At 44.4% G+C, this 24043-nt stretch overlaps 1 protein-coding gene across 1 annotated transcript; it reads left to right on the forward strand.

Moving 5' to 3' along the window:
• The first annotated feature begins 10571 nt into the window (after positions 1-10571).
• On the forward strand, positions 10572-23557 carry ccdc177 (coiled-coil domain containing 177). Its single transcript, XM_048537008.2, has 2 exons — positions 10572-16512; positions 19963-23557. Exon 1 carries the CDS (start codon positions 11263-11265, stop codon positions 13135-13137), a length of 1875 nt encoding a protein of 624 aa, XP_048392965.1. The 5' UTR covers positions 10572-11262; the 3' UTR covers positions 13138-16512; positions 19963-23557.
• The last annotated feature ends 486 nt before the right edge of the window (positions 23558-24043 follow it).

The raw sequence follows: 24043 nt of genomic DNA on the forward strand, positions 1-24043 counted from the left end.
CCGACATCTCCCCTATACCTTCCTCCAATCACCTTAAAATTATGCTACATCATGATAGCCATTTCCGTCCTGACAAAAAGTCTCTGGCTCTCCTCTCTATCTATGTCTCTCAGCATCTTGTACACCTCTATTAAGTCACCTCTCATCCTTCTTCGCTTCAATGAGAAAAGCCCTAGCTCCCTCAACCTTTCCTCATAACCTTTCCTCCAGTCTAGGCAGCATTCTGGTAAATCTCCTCTGCACCCTCTCTAAAGCTTCCACTTACTTCCTACAATGAGGCAACCAGAACTGAACATATTATTCCAAGTGTGATCTAACCAGGGTTTTATAGCTGCAGCATAACCTCATGGTTCTTAAACTCAGTACCCCGGCAATAAAAGCCAACACACCATACGCCTTCTTAACAACCCTATCAACTTGGGTGGCAACTTTCAGGGATCTAGGGATGTGAACCCCAAGTTCCTCCACACTGCCGAGAATCCCGCCATTAACCCTGTATTCTGCATTCAAATTCAACCTTCCAAAATGAATCTTTTCACACTTTTCTGGGTTGAATTCCATCTGCCACTTCTTTGCGCAGCTCTGCATCCTGTCAATGTCCCACTGAAACCTACCACAGCCCTCCACACTATACAGAACTCCACCAACCTTCGTGTCATCGGCAAACTTACTACCTCACCCAAGTCGTTTATAAAGATCACAAAGAGCGGAGGTCCCAGAACAGATCCCTGCAGAACACCACTAGTCACCGACCTCTAGGCTGAATACTTTCCATCTACCACCCTGTCTCCTATTGGACAGCCAATTCTGTATCCAGACAGCCAAATTCCCCTGAATCCCATGCCTCCTTAATATGTAAATGAGCCTACCATGGGGAACCTTATCAAATGCTTTGCTAAAATATATAGACACCACACCCACTGCTCTACCTTCATCAATGAGTTTTGTCACATCCTCAAAGAATTCAATAAGGCTTATGAGGCATGGCCTGCCCCTCACAAAGCTATGCTCTATCGCTAATCAAATTATGCTTTTCCAAATAATCATCAATACTACCTCAATCCTCTCCAACAATTTGCCCATCACAGAAGAAAGACTGACTGGTCTGCAATTCCCAGGATTATCCTTATTCCCTTTTTGCACAAGGGAATAACATTTTTCACCCTTAAATCATCTGCTACGATTCCAGTGGACAGTGAGGATTCAAAGATCATCACCAAAGACGTGGCAATCTCTTCCCTCACTTCTTGTAGGAACCTTGGGTATATCCCATCTGGCCCAGGGGACTTATCTATCCTCATCTTTTCAAAATTTCTAGCATATCCTCCTTCCTAACATCAACCTGTTTGAACATATCAGCCTGTTTCATGCTATCTTCACCAACGACAAGTTCCCTCTCACTACTGCATACTGAAGCGAAGTATTCATTAAGGACCTCCTCTGACTCCAGGCACAAGTTCCCTCCACTATCCCTGCTCAGCCCTACACTCACTCTGGCCATACTCTTATTCCTCATGTAAGTACAGAATGCCTTGGGGTTTTCCTTAATCATACCCACCAAGGCTTTTTCATGTCCTCTTCTAGCTCTCATAAGTCCATTCTTCAGTTCTTTCCTGGCTACCTCTAGAGCCCTGTCCAATCCTTGCTTCCTCAACCTTAAGTAAGCTTCTTTCCTCTTGACCAGGAAATATCAATGTTTAATAATTTTGTCTTAGTGCTGCAGAGGTCTGTTCAATAATGAATCTTTCCAATATAGTTGTCAGTCCTCTTGGATGATCTCAGAATTAAAGTTTAATCGCAGCAAGAGACCAAACAGAATTACAGAGAATCCCTAGAGTGTTGAAACAGGCCTTTCAGCCCAACCAGTTCATACCAACTCTCCAATCCAGACCCATCATCCCTTTCCCTGCGACCCTGCATTCCCCATGGCTAATGCATCTAACCCACACATCCCTGAATACGGTGGGCAATTTAGTATACATAATCCAGCTAACAAACATATCTTTGGACTGAGCACCCAGCAGAAACCCACACAGACACAGTTGCCCAAGGATAGAATTGAACTCAGGTTCCCGGCACAGTAAGGGAACAGTGCTCACCACTGAGCCACCTCCACAAAATCCTGTTTAGTCAGCAGGACAATTAGAGGCAGGAAAAACCTGTGGTGAAATCTCTGGGAAGTTTAGCTGAAGTTGGCAACTATCCCTTCCAACAGGTCATTTATCTTGATCTAGTTTATTGGATCTTGCTATGTTCAATTTGACTTTGTTGGTAGTGAAACCAATGATTTCTGTTCACTGACCAGCATTTCAAACATGGGTAGCTACCTGAAATTGACAGATTAATCAGCCTCCATGCCAAACTACCTGCTATCACCTCCACAACATGTCTGACTCATTTCCTTCCTTAGCTCATCCATGCCTTTGTTTTCTTATTCTAGATTCAATTCTTCTCATAGTTTACTGTCAAGGCTCATCTTCCTTGTGCTCAGTCAAAATCCCCACTAATCAACATATTAACTTATAACCATAATTCCTGCATTTGTGGCTATCCATCAGGTCCTGATTCAATGATATCCCAATTCCAAATTCCTTGTCCTTGTTTACAAGTTCCTCTACAGCTCTTTCCCCTTCCTTTCTGTAATCTTCTAAAACCAGTCTATCATCCTGAGATACCAACAACTTAAACTGTGGGTCTCTGAGCACTCCCATATTGAAAGCCAGACCTTCAACTGTTTGGTTCATAAGCTCTGGAAGTCCCTCCACAACCCTTTCTACGTCTTTCTGCTACAGGGGCCTCCTCAAAATCCCATATCTTCAACCAAGGTTTCAGCCATCTCCTTCCGTGGCACCCTATCAGTTAATTACTAACTTTTTAACATATTATACAAGTTACTCTCTCATTTGCAGCTCTAACAGGCATCCAACAAAAAAAGGTACAAACCTTTCTTTGAGTATTTGTAAGGTATTGTCAAAATTCTACACAGTCCGAGCCAAGTTTCATCCCCCCCCCCCAATGCCCCCACGCCCACGAGGCCTGCCCCAAACCCTCTCGGTCTTTCTTCCATGGAGGAGTCGAGCTCACCCTCTCCCGCCAACCAGGGATGGGTGAGCAGCACAGCGCCGCCCGTTTACCTGCCGCTCGGCAGACAGGATGCTCGTCATCCTTTCCGGCGAAAGTGTAGCTGGACGCCTGGTCCTGTTGTACTCGGTCACAGCAAAACGCACAGCTCGCCGCACCTCGGGACCATCCGAGGGCACACGCGATCCGGGCGCGCCGGCCGATAAGGTGCTTGCACCTCGCGAGCCGCACACGCCTGCGCGCAAGCGGCCTGAAATGGCGCGAGCGAGCACACGACCGTCTGTCGCCCTTTTAAATCCCAACCGTAGCGGAATGATAATTCAGGACAAGGCTGACAGCCACTACAAGTACGGATTCATGAGGGAAAGGCAGCATAGATTTGTTGAGGCAAGTCATTATTTGATGAAACATTCGAAGAGGTAACAGAAAAAGATTGATGAGAACAAGATTGATGCGTTATAGTGCATGTTGACTTCCCAAAGGCATTTGATTAAGAAGCCACGCCACAGGATTGTCAGCTCAATAAAAAAAAACTGAAGCTTGTGGAATAAAAAGGACAATAGTGAACAGATACAAAGTTGACAGAATGACGACAAGCGGAGGGTAATAGTGACGGAAACAAAGAACCGCTGGAGATCTGAAACAAACAAAAACAGAGATAGCTGGAGAAACTCAACAGGTCGGGCAGCACCTGTTTCTCTCTCCACGGGTAGTGGTGAGAGTTAGAGTTAGATTGCCAATGGGGCCTGTTCTTGGACCATCATTTTTCTTAATTTGTGTTAATGCCTGAGCCCTTGTTTAGGGGGCAGATTTTCAAAATTTGTGGATGACCCAGAACTCGGAATTGTGAGAGCATAACGGTAGACAACAAGTGAGCATAGTCAGCCTGCGGAAATGGGTTGACATGTGGAAGATGAAATTTAGTGCAGAAAAATGTGAAGTGATGCATTTTGGAGGAGAAAATGTGGCAACCTACGTTAATGAAAAGGGTATTATGTTTCTAAAGGAAACAAAGGGCCTGGGTGTTATATGCACAAACTGTTGAAATGAATTAGAATTATTGTCACGTATATAAAAATACAGTGAAAATGTTTTATTGTGTGCAAGACACAAAGTGTCATCATGCTCTAGCACCATCTGAATATAGTGCAATATTTGACTGCAATAGAATTCAGCATTCCCTCTTCATCTTGTTACCCTCTGGTATGCCTCCGTTCACTGCTTGATATCGACCACGGTCTCTGTAATTGTTTGGGCAGGTTAAGAAAGTGGCTTAAAAAAAGCAGCTGGAATCCTGGGTTTTATAATTAGAGGCACAGAGTGCAAAAATCTAGGATGTTATGATGAGAATTTTGAAAAGAAAACACAAGTTAAACCTAAAGTCAAGTATTCTGTCCAATTTTGGGCATCACATTTTATGAAGGATATGAAAGTGTGAACTGTGCAGAAGAAAATATACACGAATGGTTCCAGGGAAGAGGGACATCAGTTATGCGGATAGATTAAGACCGTAAGAAACAGCAGCTGAAGTATACCATTTGGCCCCTCGAGACTGCTCCATCATTCAATATGGCTGATCCAATATTCCTCTTGAGTATTCCCCTACTGATCAAGAATCTATCTCAGCCTTAAACGTACACAAGGACACTGCCTTCCCCCTCCCCATTCTGTGTGGCAAGGAGTTCCAAAGACACACAACCCTGTGAGAGAAGAAATTCCTTCTCATTTCAGTCTGAAATTGGCACCCTTTAATTCTGAGATGATGCCCTCTGACCCTTGACACTCCCATGAGGGCAAATATCCTCTCAACATTTACCCTGCCAAATCACTTAAGAATCCTGTATGTTCCAGAGATCACCTTTCATTCTTTTAAAGTCCAGTGAATAGAGCCCCAACCTATTTAGCTTTTACTCATAAGAAAATCCCTCTATCATCCTAGTGAATGTTCTTTGAACTGCGTCCAATTAAATTATACTTTTCCTTAAATAAGGGGATCAAAACTGCTGACAGTCCTCTAAATATGGTCTCACCAGCACTCTGTACAGGTGCAGTATGACTTCTCCACTCATATTCTAAACCCCTTGAAATAAGGGCGAACATTCCATTCACCTTCCTGATTACCTGCTGTACCCGTCTGTAATTGTAAGAGATAGTAGGAACTGCAGATGCTGGAGAATTTGAGATAACAAGAAATTTCCATGGAGATTTCTGAAGAAGGGCCTAGGCCGGAAACATCAGCTTTCCTGCTCCTCTGATGCTGCTTGACCTTCTGTGTTCATCCAGCTCTACACCTTGTTATCTCTGCAATTGTAAGAACTGGGATTGTTCTCCTTCAAGATGGTTGAGGGGAGATTTGAAAGAGGTGTTCTAAACATGTAGGGTCAAGACCGTAGACAAAAAGGAACTGTTACCATTGGAGCAAGGGTCAAGAATCGAAGGACACAGTTAAGGTGAATGGCAGAAGTTAAAGCAATAGGTGGAAAAATGTATGTTTTACAGTATGCTATGATGATTTAGAATGTGCTGTCTGAGACTGTGATGGACACAGATTCAGTTGTGGTTTTCAAAAGGGAACTGGATAAACTGCTGAAGAGAAGATTCCCAGGCAAAAGGGAAAGGTTGGATTGTGGGATGAACTGAACCGTTCTTGCAGAGAGCTGGCACGTGGCCAATGTAATGGATGGCCTCCTTTGGAGTTGCAAGCATTCTATGATTCTATAATTGTGCTTTTTTTTTGTTCCTTTTCAGGACTTATACACTTAATAGTAGGGTCAAAGAGAGTGTTACCAAATAAAGAGACCTTGGGGTGCAGGTTCAAAGTTCCTATAAGGTGGAGTCAGAGGTAGAGAGGGTAGTGAAGAAGGCGTTTGGCACACTGGCTTCATTTGTTAGTGCATTAAGTATAAGAGTTGGAAGGCCATGTTGTGGCAGTACAGGACATTGGGTAAATTAGAATACTGCTTTCAGTTCTGGTCTCCCTGCTATAGGAAAAATGTTCTTAAATTTGAAAGAGTCTTAAAAAAAAATTTACAAGGATGTTGCTGGAGTTGAAGGGTTGATCTATAGGGAGAGGCTGAATAGGCTGGGACTATTTTCCCTAGAGTATTGGAGGCTGAGGGGTGATCTTATAGAGATTTATAAAGTCATGAGGGGCATGAGAGTGAATAGCCAAGGTCTTTTTTACAGGGTAGGGGAGTCCAAACCTAGAGAGCATTGGTTTAAGGTGAGATAGGAAAAATTTAAAAGGGACCTAATGGCAACTTTCTCACGCAGAGGGTGGTGTGAGTATGGAATGAGCTGTCAGAGGAAGTGGTGGAGGCTGGTACAGTTACAACATTTAAAAGACATCTGGAGGGGTACATCATTAGAAAGGGTTTAGAGTGGACCAAATGCTGGCAAATGGGATTGGATTAATTTAGAATATCTGGTCAGCATGGATGAGTAGGAGTCTGACTTGCATCATTACAGCAACTCTCATAGCTGTCAATATGTCCCAAAGTGCTTTAGTGAGTGAAATACCTTTGAAACCCTATGATTGTGTGGCAGCCAATTGGTGGAAAGTAAGGACTCACAAACAGCATCATGAGGATGACCACGTGTTGTTGGTTCAGGCATCAAGACCGCTGGAAGAAGATTCTTGTTCATCTTGAAAATGAGCTGTGTGTAATGTCTATCTGAAACACAGTAGCTCTGACAGTGCAGCACTCTCTCAGTAACGCACAGGCATGGCAGATCAGATGTTTGCACTCAAGTCCCTGGAATCAAACCAACTAGGAATGTTTTCAGTCAGATGTAAAAGTGCTACCAGTCTGCATTGCTGACCCACTAGCCAAGGTGCTCTGAGGCTCAATGTTATACCCTGCTAATACCCCATGTAAGAGCAGCTAGTTGGATACCAACCTGGCCGTTGCTGATCCAAATCTCAACACCAGACTAATATTAATGATCAACATCTGCCTCACAGGAGCCCTGACAACTAGAATCACTTTGCTTATATTCTGGGAGAGGATTTAGAGGCATCAAGAATCTGTATACAAATAGTGAGACAGGGCAAGTGTCCACTTTGGTTTAGATTGTTGACATAATTAATAGAAAAGTTAACTTTCCTACTTCCAGAGTGACCACACTTAACATAGTGAAGGTTTAGAGGAGACAGGTGAGCTGTTACACTTTCTGTTTCTTTCTTTTTTTCTCTTTCTCTCTCTCTCTCTCAAAAGCCAAAATCCTGGTAATAAATTCCAGTCAATTCAACCATGTTTAAAGATTCCCCAGAAAGCATTAACGTGTGCATTAATATCATCATCATGGTGCCAGGTCTGATCCCGTCCTCACTCACTCCATAGGACAAAATCAGGTGTGAGCAACCATAGCAATTTTATTCTTTACTTCTTCTCAACATAGAGCACTAAGTCCACCCTTTAGCACAATGTTGAGCCCTTTGAGATAGTGGGTGAGTTAGCTGGTCTGACACAATCAAGAAGAATCAACATGGTGTAGATCCAATGGAGTTACACAGTTATACAGCATGGAAACAGAACCTTCGGTCCATCTCATCTATACTGATCAGATATCCTAAATAAATCTAGACCCATTTGGTCCATATGCCTCTAAACCCTTCCTATTCATGTACCCATGCAGATGCCTTTTAATGTTGTAATTGTTACCATCCTCTGGCAGCTCATTCCATACATGTACCATCCTCCGTGTGAAAATGTTGCCCCTTACGTCCCTTTTAAATCTTTCCCCACTCACCTTAAACCTAATCCCTCTAGTTTTGGACTCCCCTACCCTGAGAGAAAGATCTTGCTTATTCACCCTATCTATGCCCGTCATGATTTTATAAATCACTCAGCCTATGATGCTCCAGGGAAAATAGCCCCAGCCTATGCAGCCTCTCCACACAGCTCAAACCCTCCAACCCTGGCAACATCCTTGTAAATCATTTTCTGAACCATTTCAAGTTTAACAATATCTTGCAGTATTCCAAAAGTCTTTCTTGTTCCAACACCAGGAAGATAAGGCAATATAAGTGAATACACTACACAGCCATTTATAAAAATCAGAGAACCTGAGACCATGATTTGGCAAATAACGGGAAAATACCTACTGGCTGCAATGACCTTGAGCTGAAAATAGATCAATGTCAAATCAGGGGAGCATAATCTAGATTTTACTAGTGGATTTTTTTTTCTATTCTGATAATCTGCTGACATTATTTATATTGATTTGGATGATGCTGACCTATCACACATCCTGTTCAGGTGTATAATGTTGTCCAACAATTCTGAACTATAAGGTAGATAGATCTCATTGGTAGACAGCCACAAGGTTATGGACTTAAACTTCACTTCAAAGATTTGGGTACACACAATCCAGGCAACACCGAGGGCTGCTGCATTGTCAGAGATGCCATCTCTTGGGTAAAATATTAACCTCAACCTGCCCTGGGTGTGAATTATCTCATATCACAATTTCCAAGCTTAAACTTGCCTTCAGTTTTGACAAAATGTCTTCAGCCTGGAGTTATGTTCAGCTAGAGATTGATCTGCAGTTGCCAGGGGACAGCTTATTCGGCTATCAGCAGACTGCTTGGTGCTTGTATCTCAGTTTCTGTAAACACAAGAATATTGGGGCTGGTAGGCATGAAGAGGGGCGAGGGGAAGCAACACTTGTCATGGCGTAATATGACCTGATACTTGAAGAAGGGAATAGTCCAGATTGGCATGTCATTCCTTTTCTACAATGTCTGTAGAAAGGTGATCACAAATGATTATCTAGTTCCCCATCTCTATGTCATTTGCTGATCCATATTGTCTCCCAGGCAGCAATTCTGAGCAATAAGGCAGATAGATCTCATTGGTGGACAGCCAAAACGTTATGGCCTTAAGCTTTGTTCCAAAGATTTGGGTACACACAATCCAGGCAATACCCGTTTGAAATTTCCCATTTAAATTTACCATCCTTGTGTTCAAATCCCTGCCTAATCTCACCTCTACCTCTGTAACCTCCTCTTCCCCTACTATCCTCCAAGAACACTTAAATTCTTGTAATCGTGTGCTTTTTTGTGTATCTCCCATCCTTTTCCCTGCCATTGTCAGATGCCTGAGTGGTAAACTGTGGAATTCCACTCTAAACCTCTCAGTTTACTTTGTACTCCTTTAGTGTGCTCTTTAACTCAATACTTAGTCACCTATCATAGAATCTCTACAGTGTGAAAACAGACCCTTTGGCCCAACAAGTCCACACTGCTCCTCGGAGCACTGCATCCAGACCCATCCCCCTATAACTCACCTAAGCTACACATCCACGAAAACTATGGCCAATTTAGCATGGCTAATTCACCTAGCCTGCATATCTTTGGACTGTGGGAGCAAACTGGAGCACTTGGAGGAAAGCCATGCAGACTCGGGGAGAATGTACGAACTTCGCACAGACAGTACCCGAGGATGGAATCAAACCCTGGTCTCTGGTGCTGTGAGGCAGCAATGCTAACCACTGAGCCACCATGCCGCCCAGACCTGTCCTCTTTGCTCCAGAAATGACTATCAAATTCAGCCTGAAAATGTTGCTGTGAAATGTCTTGGGGACTTACAGCTGAGGAATAGAGGAGCCAAGGTCATGGTGGAGAAGACTGTGGAGGAGAAAGACAGAATGGAGTAAAGAACTGTGGATGGTGAAGATCGGAAACAAAACAGAAAGTGCTGGAGAAACTTAGCAGGTCCAGCATCATCTGTGGAGAGAGAAAATAGAGTTAACATTTTGAGCCTGGTATGACAGTACTTCAGTTGGGGTGGAAGCTGGAGGAGGAGAAGGTGGGAGGACGGAAGGTGATGCCGATGGGTGTGGAGGGGGTTAAGGAAGAAATACAGGAGGAGGGTGACAGCCCAAGGAAGAGGGGAAAAAAGAAAGGAAGAGAGTGTAGCCCAAGGACAAGGTGGAAGATGGGATTGAGGAACAGGGTAAAAGGAGAAGGTGAATAAGGAGATTTGGAAGAGGACTGCACTAATTTGGAGGATGGGGAGAAGAAAGGGGTGAGAAACAGTGAGGACATTTGGAGGAGGGTGAGGAATAACGATATGAGGAGATTTAGAGCAGTGAGGAGGAAGAGGAGTCATGGGGGAGTGAGGAGATTTGGAGAAGGGGGAGTGATGCGGGGCAAATGATGGAAAGGGAGAGACGTGGGGAGATTTGGAGGACTAGGGAGAAGGGAGTTGAGATTTGGAGGAGAGGGAGGGGGAGTGAAGAGCTTCGGAGGTGAGTGAGTGGAGCTGAGGAGTGCAGTACGATCAGACTAGATCTGGCGGTGAAGGGTTAATCCGGCGGGGCTGGGAGTGAGGGAGCGGCGAGAGAAGGGCCGGGGAGTGGGTGGGGAAGTAGAGATAGACACATTGAGCATCGCATTGGCGTGGGCCCGGGATGCTGCGGCAATGATTCCGGAGCGCGGCTGTGACCCACATCGCTCCGCCCAACCACACACACAGACAGACAAAAACCTTCAGCCGCCAGCTGCCATTCGGCCCGGAGACACACTCCCGGAGGAGGTGGTGACATGTTCTGCAGCGTTTGAAGAGGGGTGCCGGAGGTGAGAGGAAGTCTCTGTTCCTTTGATACAGAGGAAGAACAGGAATACAGAGAAAAGGAGGAATTCAGAGAGAGAAGGAATACAGGGAGAGAAAGAGGGAATACAAAGATAAAGGAGGAATATAGATAAATCGAGGAGCAATATAGAGAATAGAGAGAGAAAGAATTCAGAGAAAAAGAATACAGACACAGGAGGAAAACGGGAAAAGGAATACAGAGAAAAGGAGGAACACAGAGAGGAGTACAGAAAAAAAGAATAAACAGAGAGGAGGAATCCAGAGAGAAGGAATACAGAGAAAAAGAACAATACACAGAGAGAGGAAGAATCCAGAGAATAGGAATACAGAGAAAGAACGAATACAGAGAAAAAGAGAAGGAATACAGCGAGAAGAAAACAGAGAGAAAGAGGAATCCAGAGTAAAAAACGGAATACTGAGAGAGGAGAGGAATGAATGGAGAGGGAGCTGTTCAATAGCTGGTAAATGCCCCTGTTTCTTTGCTGCCTGAGGTTATATAATCGCTGTGTCAATGTGCGCCTTCCGGGACTGGAAGCAGGAGCCTGTATCCCTGCTGCAGAACCCGGTCCCTGCTGCATGAGGAATGGGCTCCCTTAGCGAACCCGCCGGCGGGATGGTGGAAGAGGCCGGGAACGGTAGCGCCGAGCCCACGGGGGCCCCGGCCATGCCGGGCGGGATGCCGAGGCGCCAGGAGTCGCCGCTGTTCCGCCTGGACCTGGACAACTTCGACAGCTCGGAGGCGGAGGGCAGCCGCTATGTGCTGACCAGCCCCCGGTCGCTGGAAGCCTGCGCCCGGTGCGGGGTCAGGCCGGTCGAGCTGCTCCAGAGGAACGTCAACGAGTTCGCCCGGGAGGCTCCAGGCCGCTCCATGAGGGTGGCCAGCGGCCTGTACGAGGTGTACGAGAGGGACAGGCGGAGGAAGCTGAGGGACTGCAGGCAGGAGAGGGAGAAGATCATCCGGGAGGAGGAGGAGAGGAGGAGGAGGAGGACAGGAGTGGTCAGGAACAGCCTCCCCGCTTCCCCATCCTCCAGCAGGGCTCAGAAAAGCCAACCCTTGGACCTGAGCAGGAGTCAGTCCGTGGACCAGCTGCAGAAGAAGCCGGGCAGCCGCTCAACAGTGACCTCCTCGGATTCAGGAGCCTCCTCGTCCTCCTTCAGTGGCGACGCCGCCAAGGACGGGCACAGTTGGCTGCTCAGGGCGAGCCCCAGGGGCATGGCACTTGGTGCCAGCCTAGGCAAGAGCTTGAGCCTCGGCGACCTGTGCCAGTCTCCTCAGACCGCTCAGAAGGTGGCTCGGATCGTCCGGGAGGTCAAGCAGAAGGGGCACGTCGAGGTGTCTGACCGGGACAGGAAGATTGCCGCCCTCATGCTGGCCAGGCGCCAGGAGGAGGCGCTGATGAGCGGCCGGAGCCACCGGACTCACGTGGAGTGGGAGGCGCGCCGGAGGAGGGAGGCGGCGAGGAGGGAGGCGGAGGAGCGCGGGAGGCAGAGAGCACTGTTGCAGTGCCGGAGGATGTGGGAGTGCACGCTGGACGCGCGCCGCTCGAAGCTGAGCCAGGAGCAGGAGGAGGCGGCCAGGCTCCGGCAGCAGCAGTCCCTCCTGCAAGAGGAGAAGTGGAGGCTGCTGGCGGGCAGCCAGGAACGGCAGAGGAGAGGCAAGCGGGAGCATGCCAAGCTCGAGGCGCTGGGGAAGAAGATGCAGCAGGAAGAGCACCTGAGGGCCAGGGAGCTGGAAGAGCAGACGGACCTCAAGTTGAGGGACCAGCTCTTGCACCAGAAGTTGAACCTGGCCCAGCAGAAGAAAGTGGAGAAGGACGAGAAGCAGGCCAAGGAGAAGAAGCTGGCCAACGCGGTGGAGAGGCTGAAGCACGAGGCTGCCCTGAAGGAGATCTCCAAGGAAATGGAGATGGAGAAGAAGGTGCTGAGGATGTCTCTGGAGCAGAAGCTGGCCCGGTCTCAGGAGAACTACGAACAGCTGATGGAGAAGCGAAATCGGGAGTTGAAGGAGAGGGCAACGAGGGAGGATTTTCAGATCCGGCGGGCGAGGACAGCTGCCGAGCAGCACGAGAAGGAGCACCAGGAACACCTGGAAGCCTTGGCTCGGGCAGCGGAGAGGAAGCTCCGGCACGCAACGCAGGTCGCCCAAGAAAAGATCAACCAGATATCCCGCAGGGCTGGCGAGAGCCGGGTGGAGAGAGAGAGGATCCACCGGCTCAACAAAATGAAACTGCAGGAAGACGAGGAGTGCAAGCGGAGGGAGATCCAAGACTCCATCACAAAAAAACTGGAGAAAAGCGAGCGCATCTTCAGGGAAAGGCAGATTGCCCTGGAGAACTCACGATCCTTGGCCAGGGCCTCCTTCCAAATCCGAGATAAGGTGCGCTTGGAAATAAACACGAGGACTTTCGATAAGATGGCCCTTGAGGCAGAACTGCATGCCCACCTGGACAAAAAGTAGGTCGGGCGAGTTCCCTCTCTGAGCCTCTGTGCTAATCTTCGGAACTAACCCAAACTCTGCCTTTTTTTTCAAAGAAAAGCTTTATATTGCAGAAGATTCAGTCTGTTGTGCATCATACCATGTATGTAATGCTTTGATGTTTAAAAGGTACAGAGCACAATCGAACAATTGGGTAAAGGGTGTCTTTAATAGTTGCCTTTATTAGGGTTTAATACGTTCTACGTAACTTAGTTGGTAACTTTGCTGAGTGTTTGTAAGGCCCTGTGTTACTTTTAATGGATATGAAGTGTTGGCAGGTACTAAACCTCGGCTACGGAAGGGATATCTGTTGTTCCATATAATATGGCCAAGATCCTTTCTCACAGGACCAATCTATACAGCACACAGTCGCTGTAGTTTTTTTTTAGTTTCAAAGTTACTGTTTAAACACTGGAATGTCTTAACTCTGATCTAGAGATAGTAAAAACTGCCGATACTGGACTCAGATAACACGGTGTGGAGCTGGAGGAGCACTGCGGGCTAGGCAGCATCAGAGGATCAGGAAAGTTGACTTTCGGGTCAGGACTCTTTTTCAGAAATGGGGGAGGGAAAAGGGAGCTCTGAAATAAATAGTTATTCAGGACCAAAGAGATTACCAGAGCATTGCAGTGGGAACAGGCAACTGGAGGAGCAACACCTCATATTCTGCCTTCGGACCCTGCAACCCAGTGGTGTCAAATGTGGATTTTACCAGTTTTAAAATCTCCCCACCCCAGCCTCAGCTCATAACCAACCCTCCTTCTCATCCCCACCTCCTTGACCTGAGACAACATGACACAACCTGTCCATCTTCTCTCCCACCTATCCACCCCCCCACCACACTGACTAATCCCCACCACTCCCTACCTGCACTCACCTATCACCATCCCACCCACCTTCCCCAGCCCCATCCCTATCCCTCCTCTCCATTTATTTTGGAGCTCCCTTCCCCCTCCCAACTTCTGAAGAAGGGTCCCAATCTGAAACGCCAACTGCCTTGTTCCTCCGGTGCTGCCTGGCCCACTGCCTCCAGCACTGCACTGTGTTAACTCTGGTCTAACCTAGTTCACCCAAGCTGCTAAAGTCTTTACAGAAAAAAAAAATCTTTATCTGGTCCACTTATGTCAGTTTTGATCAAATAAAGTTTGTGCAATAAGTTTGAGTTTTTAGGTTTACAGTGAATGGATGTGCTAAGTGAGTGCAGATTATTGAAAGATGTGGTTGGTGTGACAGCGAATTCAGATTGCAAGTGAACAGAGAAATGAACTCAGGTACTGGAAAGGCTGGAAATGAGTGGGAAATAAGGTGGAGTGGTGAATGAGAGTGCTACCATCCAAACTCAGGAATGTGTAATCCGTAAACAGACCCAAAAGATGAGAATTTGCTGTTCCTCAGGTTACAGTTCCATTTTGAAATCTGATGTGGCGGCCTTATCTGGTTAGCATTGCAGGTGTGACCACCTCACAGAAATGCACCATATCCTGTGTGTTTGGGGAAGGAGTCTCTCAGATTGATTCCCCACCCAACTACCATTTTCCCGAATCCCAGTCCTTCCCTTCGATATTTATTTGCATAATAAGAATGTTGATACATTCAGGGATTGAGTTTCATATGAAGCATCTGCTGTCTAGTCTCTAAGTGGATTGATGTCATGTGGGTCAGGGATGATGGGAGGGATAGTGAGTGGGATGATGAGAGAGAGCACGCATATACATACAATATATACTATGCTATTGGGACTGGAGTGCTTCATCTCTTCCTCCCCCTCTCCACCCCCAGAATGTTATTAATTTAAGTGTAAGTTTTCTTTGAAAATTGGTCTTTGTTATGGTGATTCTATGGGATTCTATTCTATTCTGCAGTGCCACTTTAAGGGTTTCTAGGTCCGTTAACAAATTTTATTTAAGGATTTTTAAAAGAGTGGACATGTACAATAAATATACCTTCACCAACAATGTATAGATTTGGTGTTGTATGTTTGTCAAGATCTCTGGAGAGATGGTTGCTGGATTAACTAAAGCTGTTATAGTTAAGAACACATCCTTTGTATTACTGTTATTGCTAGTGCACTGGTAATCCACAGGAGGTGAGTTTTGGTACCACTGTGATAATTGGAGAACTTTTAAAAGTCTGGAAATAAATCGGTACAGTAAGAAAGAAAAGTGACTGGGAGGTTGTTGGACTGTTGTTCGAAACTTGACGAGAAACTGTCCTACACATGTGACTCCGGTATCATGTCAAACCCTTAAATGCCCTTGGAAGTGGCCTAAGAAGGCAGGATGTTGTCTCAGTAGTTTCTCAGGTTGAGTGTGCACATCAGTCTTGACAGTGTAATTTTACATCCTGAGAATGACCTTTAAAACATTGAAGGGTTGACAAAACCAACATCAGCTGGGACTTCCTCCCCTCCCTCTCCCAGTTGAAACATCTCCATTCACAATCTGATTTTTACACAGAAAAGAGATCAAAGCCAGGACAGGAATTCTGCAATTTTGTCACCGTACTTAGACTCTGTCCACAGTGCTATCTGCTTGGTGCGAGGAGAAAGCAGACTATTGAAGTAGCATTCCCAATACTGTGCCCAACAGGCATGATTGTAGGCACACACATAGAAAAGATAGCAATTACAGGAGTCACATTGTGTTCTTCACAATCATGCTGCTTATATATTCCCATCCTCTCAAATTGTCCTTTTCTTACTGAAATGTTCAACATAATCACTTTGCTTCTCCATGGAAAACTATTAATTAATCCAAACAAACTACTGTGAAAGCCAAAGCTTCAAAATCCTAATTGCTTTACAGTCCCAAGGTGGTGGTTGCCTTCACCCTGTTAGCAAGCTTCCATGGCTTTGCCCCACCCTATCACTCCACTGTCGTGACCTTTCATATTCTCTTTTAATTGCTCCTTTAATTCTGTATTCTTGCACATCCAGGCTTTCTTTGTCAAAGCATTGCATCCCAAGTGGTGCTGCTGAACATTAGCTGTAGTCAGCCTCTTTGTTGGTTGGCAGCTGGGATCTATGTTGATGCTAGGGGTGACCTGCCTCTGCCTCAGTTAAATGCCTGATTAATTGATGTTTAATGCAGACCAGCCTTCCTGAACAGAGGTGGCTTGGAGTTGATACTAGGCATAAGGCGAGATTTCTGCCACCCATGATAAATTATGCTCAAATTTTCCATTAAGTTGAAACACTTCTTCAAAACTGTTGAACCTTGTTTTTAAATTTTCTGTTTATAGGGAGCATCTTTTCATAACAGTCAGATATCAGTAGCTGTGACCTCTGTTATGGACAGACCAAACCCCAACACAATATTCAGAAGATAGCCGAGACCCTAACTTTTTCTTACTTTAAAGGTAAATATAAAGTGTTGCGTTCCAGATGCAATTCGATTGGTCAAGCTACTGAATTTAAAGCAAAATATGCTTTATTCATCCACTATAGTTAAAATACAACAAAAGAAAGAAAGATTGGAATAACGTAATATTGGAAAACTTAACAGAATAATTGATATGGTAACTATTGCTAATTACCTGTTCCAATATAGTAACATCCCATAAACACACCCTTTGAAATAGGCATATTCAAAACACAGATTGTCTCACATGCAGCTCCTGTAGTAGCAGAGAGCACTCAGCTTTTGGCTGTAACCTAGAGAAGAAAGACATGGCTTTCACTTCTTCAAGACCTCATCAGCAACTGCTGAAAGTTAAAGATCTTGGTTTTGTGAGAGCTTGACCACACCCACTCAGGTTGCTTCTGTTGATCCAACCTTTAAAAAGAAACCCCAAGGTCTTGCAAGCTGTTTACTTTCTTACAGACTACTTGATACCCCAAAGTCACACAACCACTCTCCTAACCAATTCTACCACTACAGTTGTCCAATCCTATATCTTCACATCCAATCTAAACAAAATATCATTTTGATTAACCCATTCTGTACCCACCTATATCTGAAACCCCAAAGAACCATCAACTTTTTTAAATCCCCATGCATTTGGCAACCTAGCTCCCCACCTCATCCTTTTCAGGCCCCAGCTTACATCAAATATCAGCCTCAAACCTATCATACAACTTCTAATCTAAATACAAACCCAATCAGCCCAGTCCCTCACTAATACTCTATCCAAAATAGTAATTAGCTTTTCATGATTAATTTGCTCAGAGATTATATTTGCAAGGACAACTCTCCTGGACTTTTCAAAATAGTGGTATGGAGTCTTACAATTGCCTGCAAGCTCAGGTAGGGATTGAATTCATGGCCTCACCTGAAAGATGGTACCACCAGCGTGGCAACCCTTCCTCAGGACTGCTGTAGGTTGTCAACCCCGATCTGGGTTTAAGGCATTGAAGTCAGATTTCAACCCATGATATTCTGACTCAGAAGAGGGTGTAGTGTAATTCAAATAGTTCAAGCCTGATAGCAGGTCAAAAAACACCTCAGCCAGAGGATCATGAATATTGTGAAAACAACAAATGCTGGAGAACAACAAATGCAGGTGAAACAGCAACCATGGAGAGAGAGCAAGCTACTGTTTTACTCAAAAATATTAATTTGCTGTCTCTCCTTGGATGCTGCCTGACCTACTATGATCTCCAGCATTTGTTGTTAGATTACGAGAACAGTGACATTATCACTGAGCTACTGTCACCTTCAGATGCTTTACTATTAGAGTTGAGAATGTACACCAGTGGTTTGTTTGTGTTCTTGCCTGACTTATTAACACTTGTTCGTCAAATGAAAAAGCCCAGGGCAATGGAGATGATCAAAAGCTAGACATTGTAATTTAAGCAATTCAGGAAGCATCCTATATTCAGGATCTGGGAACAAATTACTGCAGAAGGTTGAATCTGCACTGAAAACAACAAATGCTGGAGAACAACAAATGCCGGTGAAACAGCAACCATGGAGAGAGAGCAAGCTACTGTTTTACTCAAAATATTAATTTGCTCTCTCTCCATGGATGCTGCCTGACCCACTGTGATCTCCAGCATTTGTTGTTTTCAGTGCAGATTCGACCTTCTGCAGTAATTTGTTCCCAGATCCTGAATATAGGATGCTTCCTGAATTGCTTAAATTACAATGTCTAGCTTTTGATCATCTCCATTGCCCTGGGCTTTTTCATTTGACGAACAAGTGTTATTAAGTCAGTCAAGAACACAAACAAACCACTGGTGTACATTCTCAACTCTAATAGTAAAGCATCTGAAGGTGACAGTGGTTCAGTGATAATGCCACTGTTCTAGTAATCTAGATGCTCAGGGTAAAGCTCTAAAAGCAGGGATTTTGCTGTGCAGTGGTAGTGTCCCTACTTCTGGGCCACTTGGCTCAGGTCCAGATGTGTGAACTAACAATTCTGAACGTTGAAAATATCCATGTAAAGCAGAGAGGTTACATTAAATTTATAGAGATGTTGAGTTCGATTACAGTCAGTTCTGTAGTGTGTCTCTATAAGAGAAATATAAAAGTACTGGTGAAGTTATAAGATTTACAATCCTGAAAATAGGCTGAGAGGTTATGATTATTTTTGCAAACAGAAGAATGAGGAAGTAATCTGATAGATGTCTTTATATTTACAAAGGGGTATGTGAACTTTTAAAAGGACAGGTAAGTAAGAAAGGTAGTGGGGTAGCTTTATCAATATGGGACAGAATTAGAACGATAGCAAGAAATGATTTTGAACTGAAAGTTATAGATTCCATATGGATAGATGTAAGAGATAATGGGAAGAAGATAGGAGTAGTCTACAGATCCAAACAGTAGCTGTTTGTTAGGATAGAGAATAAATAAGGATATAATGAAGGTGTGTAAAAAAGGCAGTACATTAATCATGGATGACTTTAATCTTCATGTATATTGGAAAAATAAGATTGGTAGAAGTAGCCATAAGGAAAAATTCATAGAGTGTATTCGGAATGGTTTCCTAGAACAATATGTTGTGCATCCAGCTAGTGATTAGCCTGTTTTGGATCTGATAATGTGTAATGAGATGTGTTTTAAAAAATGATGTCAGTATACAAGATGTCCTCTGAAACAGTGACCATAAAATGGTAGAATCTAGCATGCGATTTGTGAGGGAGAAGCTCAGGTTAGAAACAGCTACGATAAAACTCAATAAGGGCAATTAGAAAAGAATGAGGCCTGAGCTTGCTGGAGTGGATTGTGAGAGGAATTTAGCAGCAGAGACAGTGGAAACGCATCGTGGATGTTTAAGAACATTGTTGATGACTCATAGCAAAGATATATTCCAGCAACGAAGAAAGATTCTAAGAAGGGGCTCAGCCAACCATAGTTAACCGGTGAAAGTAAGGTTAGCATCAAACTGAAAAAAAAACTCACAATGTAGCAAAGATTGATAGCAAGCTAAAGGACCGGGAAAGTTTTAAAACCACAAAAAAACAAAAATGTTAGAGGAAGAAAATAATGTTGATTGTAAACTTGTAAGTAATATCAAATCAGATGCAAAAGCCTGTCTAAAATATAAAAGGGCTGAATGGCCTATTTCTGCACCATTATCTTATGGTCTTATGTATTCATTACATGAAATATACTCAAAGTTTGTACCTGAGGGAAAGTTCAAAGCTGCGGCCAAAAAATCTAAGGTAGTCATTAATAAATACAATAAGGAATGAAGAATTGAAGTCTCCGTCCCAAGATAGGGAGAATATGGAACATGGTATGCCATGAATTAGTTAGGTAAATAGCATATGTGTATTTAAGCAAAACCTAGATAAGTACAAAACGCAAAAAGGAATGTAAGGATACACTGAGAAAATTAAGTTGGCATTTCTGGTTTCACCCACAGTCTGTTTGGGAACTCATCCAGCAGGCATCTGGATAGAGAGGGCAGAGAACAGGCGATGCTTGTCAACACCTCATTAAATGGTCCTTCTCCCACCTACCTTAACACGCAACCATGGCACTCAGCTGCTGAACTCTCTGACCGATCCTTCACCTACTGACTCATCTTCCGGTCTCCTGCTGTCCAGGCTCATAGTTGAGGAGCAACTTATTGAAGACTACACAGAGTTGCCCAATGTCCAGGATTGCCCTGCAATCTCCATCCATTGAAAAGTGAGCAACTCATGGGAAACATCATTAGGGCATTAAAGAGGAGAGTATGTTCAATATGATTTTCTTTACGTGCACTGTTCTTTATCTGTCATCAGGCCTTATATATTTAATGGTAAGATCCCGGTGAGTGTTGCTGAACAAAGAGACTTGGTTATGCAAGCTCGTAGTTCTTTGAAAGTGCAGTCACAGGTAGACAGGATAGTGAAGAAGGCATTTGGTATGCTGACCTTTATTGGTCAGTGTATTGAGTACAAGAGTGGGAAGGTCATGTTGCGACTGTACAGGACATTGTTTAGGCCACTTTTGGAATACTGGCATGCACTTCTGGCCACTTTTCTCCAGGAAAGATTTTAAATGTGAAAGGGTTCAGAAAAGATTTACAAGGATGTTACCAGGCTTGAAGGTTTTGAGCTAAAGGGAGAGGCTGAACAGGCTGGGGCTATCTTCCCTGGAGCGAGGGAGGCTGGGGGATGACCTTATAGAGGTTTCTAAGATCGTGAGGGGCATGGATAGGGTGAATAATCAAGGTCTTTTCCCCAGGGTAGGGACATCCAAAACTAGGGGGCAAAGGTTTAAGGTGAGGGGCAAGGATGTAAAATGGATGTAAGGGGCAACATTTCCACACACAGGGTTTGTGAATATGGAACGAGCTGCCAGAGGAAGTGGTGGAGACTGACACAGTTACAACATTTAAAAGGTATTTGGATGGATGCATGAATAAGGAGGGTTTAAAGGGATATGGACCACATGCTGGCAAAGAGGACTAGATTAATTTAGGATATCAGGTTGGCATGGATGTGTTGGAGTGAAGGGTCTGTTTCTTGCTGTATATCTCTCTATGACTCTATGAGAAGAGTTGGAGAGAGCAAAAAGTGACTGTTTGATTGCTATGGCAATGTGACAGGTTGAAATCTCCAGGCATACATCCAAACTAAATTGGCAATTACAGCAATGTGGCTGCAACCAGGGAAATGCAGCCTGGAGTGAGACCAGAAAATGCTGGAAATGTTTGGCAGTTCGAACGATACACAAGGGCAGAAGAACTTCAGTTCTGAGGAAAAGTTAAAGAGGTCGGCTCTGTTCTCCTCAGAAAGAAGAAAACTGAGGGAGATCTGAAAGAGACTTTTAGAATCGTGAATAAGTTGGATAGATGGGGAGAAACTGTTCCTGCTTGTGAAAGAAAAACAAATGAGAGGGCATAGTTTTAAAGTGATGTGCCAACGAAACGAGGGTGATGGGGGAAAATAAAACCTTTTTCACACAACAAGCAGTCAGAATATGGAGTGCCCTGCTTGGAAATGTGGAGATAGGTTCTATAGAGGGTACTAGATGGCTATTTAGCAGGGCCCTTGGGGAGTGCTACAGAACAAAGAGACCTTGGAGTGCAGGTTCCTAGTTCCTCAAAAACTGAGTTGTAGGTAGACAGGGTGGTGAAGAAGCTATTTGGTATGCTTGCCTTTATTGGTCAGTACATTGAGTACAAGATTTGGGAGGTCATGTTGTGGCCGTGCAGGACATTGGTTAGGTCACTTTTGGAATACTGCATGCATTCTGGTTTGTTCTACAGGAAAGATGTTGCAAAAGGGTTCAGAAAAGATGTGCAAAGATATTGCCAGCGTTTGAGCTATGGGAGAGGCTCCATAGGCTGGGCCTATTTTCTCTGGAGCATTGGAGGCCCTTATAGAGATCTATAAAATCATGAGACACATGGATAGGATGAATAGCCAAGGCCTTTTCCCTGGGGTAAGGGAGTCCAAAAATTGAGGGCACAGGTTTAAGTGAGAGGGGAAAGACTTAAAATGGACCTAAAGGAGTAACTGCTTCACGAAGAGGGTGGTGTGTATATGGATTGAGCTGCCAGAGGAAGTGGTGGAGGCTGGTACCATTACAATAGTTAAAAGGCATCTGGATGGGTACTTGAAAAGGAAGGGTTTAGAGGGATGTGGGCCAAATGCTGTCAAATAGGACTAGATTAATTTAGGATATCTGGTCAGAATGGACGAGTTTCCATGATGTCTGCCTCTATGACTCTAGAAGTGGTGCGCAGGGATATGAGGTAAAAACAGGAGATTGGCTTCAGGTAATTGAACCGGTACAGGCACAATGGGCTGAACAGCCTCTTCTTGTGCTGTAACAATTTTGTGATTCTGTGAACAGTTACTGTTTCAACTTGGTGACATTCCAGTGGAACAAGGAGGCAGAGAGCTGAGCAGTAGCTGGGTTTAAGTGGGTGCAATAGCAAGGCAAAGTGAAGGTGGGTGGAGAGAGTTAAAGAATGAAAGGGAAGGGCTGGAAAGCAGGAGAGATTAAAGGCAAAAATGGCTGGAAGATAAAAGGAGTGGGACAACTAAATAAAGAAAACGAATCTGGAGAATGTGTAAGCAAGAAAAGCAATGTTTTCTGCAGCAGCTGCCATCCAAACAAAACAGGGGCAAAGATTATGATCTGAAATTTTTGACTCAGTGTTGAGTTCAGAAGGCAGTGGAAGGCTGATGTGAAAGGTGAGGCACTGCACCTTGAGCACACCTGCAGCTGTACAGTGTACCTTTACAGCTGTACCTGTACTACTTCTATCTAGTGTACTTTATTCACAACTCATGGCTTGACCCGCTGCACAATGTGGGGCGAGGGGTGTGGGACCAAATGCAGGCTGGGTGACTGCTGTCTGGGATAGCTTCATTCAGTTTGCAAGTGTGACCCCCAAGACTCCAGATTTTCTGTCACTTTAATTCTCTGACCTCTCAGCTCTTCCCCTCCTGCGTGCTACAAATTGAGCTTAGCCAAAGCTTCAGGAATGGCTGCTTTTGATTAGGTGCTTTACTCAGAGGTTAACAGTTTCAGACCTTAATCTCTACCCATTTCCTGCGCTCCCCACAGCAGCTGTTTGTATCTTTGTCATTCCCACTTAGCCTGCCTCTCGAGACATCTTATTTTCCATTGACCTGAAACAATCACTTTGTTTCTCCCTTAGTGGAACCTGCTGCATACTTTCAGCATTTTCTAGTTTTATTTTGAATTTCGAGCATCTGCAGGATCGTGCTTTTGTAAATATTGCCTGGCATGGATCAGAAATGGAAACTGGTGACAGCAAAGGTGATGGTGTAGCCTTTGTTGACCCCAAACTGTATCCGTATCATTAGTTGTCCCTTTACTCTAAGAATCAGTGAAAGGGGAAGCAAATGGTTAGGTCTTACTGTAATTTACCATGTAGCCTGTCCTTTATAGAGAATTTTGTCGCATTTGGCTTTCTGATTTTGAGCTATTTACTCTGTGTTAAAATTGGTGTTGATTGGGACTTTGCCTGTGAAAGTGGCAGGTGTATTGGAATGGTGCAGTAATAAAATATTGTATTAAGATTGCTGCTGTTTAAATGTTTCTTTTTAGAAAAAAAAATCTTGCTGCTGTCATTTTTGTTTCTTTTGTTGTGATTATGAAAGAACTCCACTTTATATAATGGTCTCCATTACTGGCAAGACAACCTAAAAAAGTTTCACAGCTAATTAACAAATCTTATTGAAGTATAGTTTTTACTTTATCAAATAGAAAATGCAGATGCTAGTTAACTTGCATACATTGCAGTATGATAAAGAACAGGTAAGTTAATCTAGCAACACAAGACCATTCAGCCCATTGTGCCTGTTGGATCAAAATTGCCCAGAGTACCAGGCTCGCTGTTCTTTGGATCTGTGTCATGGGATCTTCTACATCCACCAAGGAGGGAAGATGTGACCTTGATTTAACATCTGATTTGAAAGGAGGTAACTCTGAAATTACAATGTGCCCTCAGCACTACACTGCAATGACAATCTCCA

The sequence above is a fragment of the Stegostoma tigrinum genome, chromosome 10 (assembly GCF_030684315.1).
Source record: "Stegostoma tigrinum isolate sSteTig4 chromosome 10, sSteTig4.hap1, whole genome shotgun sequence".
Classification (NCBI taxonomy): Eukaryota; Metazoa; Chordata; class Chondrichthyes; order Orectolobiformes; family Stegostomatidae; genus Stegostoma; species Stegostoma tigrinum.

Coding starts and splice junctions, on each gene's coding strand:
- ccdc177 (XM_048537008.2), top strand. CDS start 11,263: ATGGGCTCCCTTAGCGAACCCGCCGGCGGGATGGTGGAAGAGGCCGGG.